At 38.9% G+C, this 5,237-nt stretch overlaps 1 protein-coding gene across 1 annotated transcript; it reads left to right on the top strand.

Annotated features, from left to right (window-relative positions):
* The first annotated feature begins 246 nt into the window (after positions 1-246).
* LOC142340558 (uncharacterized) lies at positions 247-3,571 on the top strand. Its single transcript, XM_075391206.1, has one exon. It carries the CDS (start codon positions 383-385, stop codon positions 2,639-2,641), a length of 2,259 nt encoding a protein of 752 aa, XP_075247321.1. The 5' UTR covers positions 247-382; the 3' UTR covers positions 2,642-3,571.
* Positions 3,572-5,237: the final 1,666 nt, after the last annotated feature.

The raw sequence follows: 5,237 nt of genomic DNA, 5'->3' as shown, positions 1-5,237 counted from the left end.
AAGTTGTGTCGCGATGTGCCCATCGGAGTCTGTAGAAATTGCCGAGAAAACTCTACTCAAGCACACTGGCTTCAGAGATCTCATGGTCCGCAATGAAAAAAATGTTAATGCTAGCGGTTACCAATGCTCACTTAAACGTACGGCAGCTGGTATGTAAAATTAGATGTAAAGATATGGGTTCATCACTCGTTATAACACTGGCAAACTTGTAGATTGAATTGTTTGTGGAAGTGTTCGGTCACCAAGAAATAGAAAAAAATGAGAGTATTTCGTTAAACAGCAACTTAAACATGAGCTTTCAAATGTTATTTTTACGTTTATGTTAAAAAATTATTGATTTTTTAGAAATAAGTTGTTGATTTGATCTATAAAATAGTAATAAATGCATACAGGATTTTTATGTATTGTATATTTTTGTAACAAGTACTTGCGTTTCCCATGCAATATTGGCTATTATAGGTTGCTCATGGGTAGACGAACAAAGAATGCAAATCCATCGCCTATTCGAAAAGGAAATGCAGAAACAGCTACTGACTCGTGCCCTTCTTCACAATCTGAACCCCACATGACCTTAGTAACGGCTCCCGATACGAAAGTGCAACCGAGTTTCAGCAATGCATGTGAAAAGAGAACATATCTTCCGCTGACGCAAGTTGTACCAAAAGTAATTTACCCCTCAAATAACGGCGGGTTTCATCCGAAAACCAATGTCCAACCTGTGGGCGTTCAATTTTCAACAACAATGAGTCCACTGGTGAAACATACATCACAACAGAGTAATTTAATGTCACCACCAAATGTTAATAATTTTAACCTGCACACTCAAAGCCAGCCGATAACCCTTAATGCTGCAATGAATGCTGTCAGCAAATTTCTTCCTTCTCTGACGGACAGCAAAACCATTCCTGGGTGTGTGCGTTTAAATGAAAATCAGTGGATGAACCGTGGAGCCGGTCCCCGGGCAGAAGTTACTGGAGCATTGTCTATGAATGGTGTAAGCGTTGGCAGTGTTCCATCCCTTATATTCCAACAGCCAAACAGACAGCCCACAAAGCGCAGACTCGAGTTAGATACTTATGAAAAATGTGGCTCGGGTGCAGTAATGTCCACAATAAGTACAGATCTAAGTTTGTTCAAAAGGAGAAGGGATGATGTTAATGAGAATACGTCTGCGTTACCTCAGAGTTGCGTGGCTTCCAAGATACCTCCTAGTGTAATGAACTGCTCCTTACAGTTGCAAACTGTGTCAGCTGATCTAAACAAAAGTCCAAAAATGGCGAACGGTTTGAACGTTGCTCATAAGTTGTGCCGAGTTGTGAATGCTAAAGCAGTTGAAATGCGCTCAATGCAAGTTGATACGGAATCTAACGTTGATCTGCAGCAGAAAAACGACGGTTCGCTGGCTCAGACGGCGCGTCGATTTGTCGAGTTCATTCAAAAGTCCTCAAAACAGGAGGTTGATCTCAATATGATGGCGTTGAAAATTCAATGTCCTAAGCGTAGATTGTATGACATAACAAATGTTCTGGAGGGAATTGGCTTGCTTGAGAAAGTGTCGAAAAACAAAGTGCAATGGACATCGAAAGATATTAATTTCAGTCATGTTGCTGTATCCAGTATGAGAACAGAACTGAATGACCTGGAGAAGAGAGAAACAGAATTAGACGATGCGATTAAAATGCTGCAGTCTCTGTATGAGAGAGAAATCGAAGATTGTATAAACAACAGGTTCGGATATGTCACAAGTGATGCAGTAAAGGAGTTGGATTTAGGTACAAACAGATTGTTGATATTTGCGAATGGACCTAAGAGTACCGAGTTAGCAGTTTATTCTCCCGAGAAAGTGGCAATTCGATCACATTCAGGACCAATTGAAGTTTGCATTACTTCCACTGATGACGCTGCACCGACAGAGAGCAGCTCCTACGCGACATCTGCCTCGACCATGCAGTATCATTCCGAGGCAGAAAAATTACTGGACCGAAACTTTTTAGCAGAGCTGGCTCGCAAGATGGAGGAGTATTCGAATTCTTCTGAAACTGGATCTGTGACATCCACTCGTCCATGTAGCTCCACTGGTTCGATGCCAAGGTCAGGCTGTGGTTCCAATCGGATTTCACCAATTGATGACGTCTCAAGAGATTCCGGATTAGACTCTCCTTCGATGGCGGGAGCCAATGTTGGTAGACTGCCCGCGACACCAGTTCTCCCGTTTACTCCCGTTCAGCACTACAGTTTAAATGGAAAAGATTCGTGGACAGCGGCGGTTAGTGGTGGAGGCATTCCAAATGTCGTGGAAGATTATAACAGCCGACGATATTGCTTTACGCCTGTTCAGAACTCTCTGCTTGCAGTCTGCAAGACCTCGACTGAAGATCAGCGTAACAGTATTATAGGGACACCACCACACACGGTGATTCCGTTGCCCAAGGTACCCAGATTGGCTGTCGACTCCAGTTCAGCAGATACGCGCTCTAATCTGACCCCGATTGTGCTGAAACAGAAGCCTATCGGAACAAGTATTGAATGCAGCTTCACTCCGATTAAGACAGAAGTTCACAAAAGGCTCGATGAGGCATCTACTTGCAGAGTAGAAACTACAGAGGGATGCAAAGACGGACCTGTTTACCTTTTTCAATAGTTTCAACAACTTTAACAAACTTCACTTCTTAAAAGCCTGGTCAAAATTTTAAACGTTAATATACACTGTATAAATATTGTAAAAAGAGATTTTTATCGTCAAATGCTTCTTCAGTTTTGTTACTAAATTTGTCTACAAAAAATATCAAAAATATTTTTGTTGAATCTTTAAGTTTTATTGGATTGTTAGTTTCATTTTAATAGATGTTCAGGCTCCTAATTTAGAAAAATATATTTAACTAATCTTTGTGTTGTTACCGCGATGTTTTACTTGTATCAGGCCATTAACTTAATTTATCATTAAAAACCACACTACCTGTTGTACTTTTATTACTGATTGTGATAACTGTCTGGTTATGAGCTTTCATTGATGAACATTTGTGAAACCCTCTGAGCTATTTCGATATCCCCCATCCTGCCCTCACTCTCTCCTCATAAATCACTCTATGTCCCCCATAACCACCCTACCATGCTGCCTTACTCAATGTACCCCATTGTTCTCGCACCTCTCCTCTCTATTGCACCCAACATCGACGTTTTCCGGAAGTTATTCAAATGTTGGCCATTAATAGTTGATGAATTTTGTTAGATATTGACCAGATCTCGTCTATCATGTGCTGCGCGCTTTTAGGTGTATTGTTATTATATCATAATGAAGTGAGATGACCGAATTGTGAAACAGTTTGAGGCATTGGATTTCATATTTGCCATGAAAGGTGTTTATTTGAGATAATTGATTCGTTGTGTTTATCTTCAACCTAACTTGGTTTCATGTCTTTTCATCATACTAATGGCAGTTGTGTGTATCGTCTTTTTCTTTCTCTCATGGTCTTTCCTTTTTTGGTACGTAACTTGCGTCTGTTTTATTCTACTTCAGGTCTTCAACAGTCAAACATAATGCAATCTACCAGCGTGAACTAATTTTGCAGCTTTCCGATTGTAGCCTATTCATAAAAATTCAGCCCTCCATTATGATCTATTTACGGGTATGGGATGGGGAGGGCTTTAGTTTAGTTTCTAACCCCACTGAGCTCTCTGTGTGTGTGTGTGTGGGGGGGGGGGGGTAAATAGGGAAGGATACCAATTTCGATGACCTTTGTTTGACTGTAGAACATAATGAAGCTCCTACAAAGTAGCTAGTAGCCGTGTCTGTTTGTGTTAATTCATCTAAAACTGAATGACCAGATAATAACTGTGACCATAGATAAATTATGAATTGATTTTAAATTATTTATAAAATTACATCTCTACTGCTCTCTTGTATACTTTCTTTATCACACATACCTTCTGAATTGATCATTTGTTTTGAAGCCTTTTCCTTCGTCTCTGAAAATTTCGATTATCATGAATTCATACATTCATGCGTTGTCAAATGTCGTTCTAACATAAATTAAATCTGTGAATTTTTTCAACCTTGTTTGAAGCAATTGTTGGTTTTTTCCAATTTTTTGTTTGATCGTTTTTTTGTCTGATCGATTTGACTTTTCGGCGAGAAAAAAAGAGCATAACTGCTAATCGGATTCGTTAAGTTACTGTGCAATTTGTAAAGAGCGTTAATAGTTTCAAATTGCGCTAAGAGGCATAATTTGCTGGTGCGAAATATAAGAATTTTTCTCTTGGAACCCATTAAAGTATTTATAGCAGGGGAATTTAATTTAATCTATGTTTCTGGCCTCAGCAGTTGGGGCTTAGTGACTTAGCGCATCGATGGAACGGTGTCAGGACAATTTACCCAATTCCATTTTACCCAATGGCATTATACCCAATGCCATTTTACCCAACCTGCCATTTTACCCAATGCCATTTTACCCAATGCCAACTTACCCAATTTACCTCCTTGCTAAATTAACCAGAACGACTATTTAGCCGACTATAATATAAATGGCCCGTGGGACTTGATATGAAACTATCACAACCGATATGAAACTATCACAACCAAATATTTTAAATCATCCTTCTAATAGTGACTGCTAATTTGTTATCGGATAATTGAACGAAAAAATCAAAGAGCATTGGGTAAGTTGGTATTGGGTAAAATGGCATTAGGTAAAATGGCAATGGGTAAAATGGCAGGTTGGGTAAAATGGCGTCGGGTAAAATGGCATTGGGTAAAATGGAATTGGGTAAATTGTCACGTAACCCGATGGAACACGTGTGGACTGAAATTTGCAACTGAGCATTTTTAACCTATTCATAGCTTCAAAGAGATTAATGTTTTACGGATTGATAATCAGTTGCTCTGGATTTTGACCAATTTTGTATTGTTTTGCTATTTGAGTGGAGTTGCTATTTAGCGATATTACGTTGATTTTCGATTGTAGCCCATAATACTGGAAAGGTAAAAATATACAAAAAATAGCTTAATAACTTTTTAATAACTATCGGATTTCGAAGTAGTTTAAGTTACTTTTTTGCGTGAGCTCAATGAGAATTTATGCACTTCGAGCCAGTCTCTCAAGCCTATGTAGATTAGTGTTGAAAGTTTAAAATAGTGATCAATAGTGTTTCAGTATCTTTTTTAATCGTTTGTGGTAAGTAATGAGTGTTGCTTTCATTTGAAATTAAGATAGTTAAGCGGAGTTATTATTGGCATTCTC

Source organism: Convolutriloba macropyga, chromosome 6 (genome assembly GCF_964194025.1).
Source record: "Convolutriloba macropyga chromosome 6, txConMacr16.3, whole genome shotgun sequence".
Taxonomy (NCBI): Eukaryota; Metazoa; Xenacoelomorpha; order Acoela; family Convolutidae; genus Convolutriloba; species Convolutriloba macropyga.
The sequence above is the reverse complement of the archived record's forward strand: the minus strand, read 5'-3'. Positions and strand labels throughout refer to the sequence as shown.

Bases quoted from the DNA above. Each gene is read 5' to 3' on its own strand.
- LOC142340558 (XM_075391206.1), top strand. From the start codon at position 383: ATGCATACAGGATTTTTATGTATTGTATATTTTTGTAACAAGTACTTG.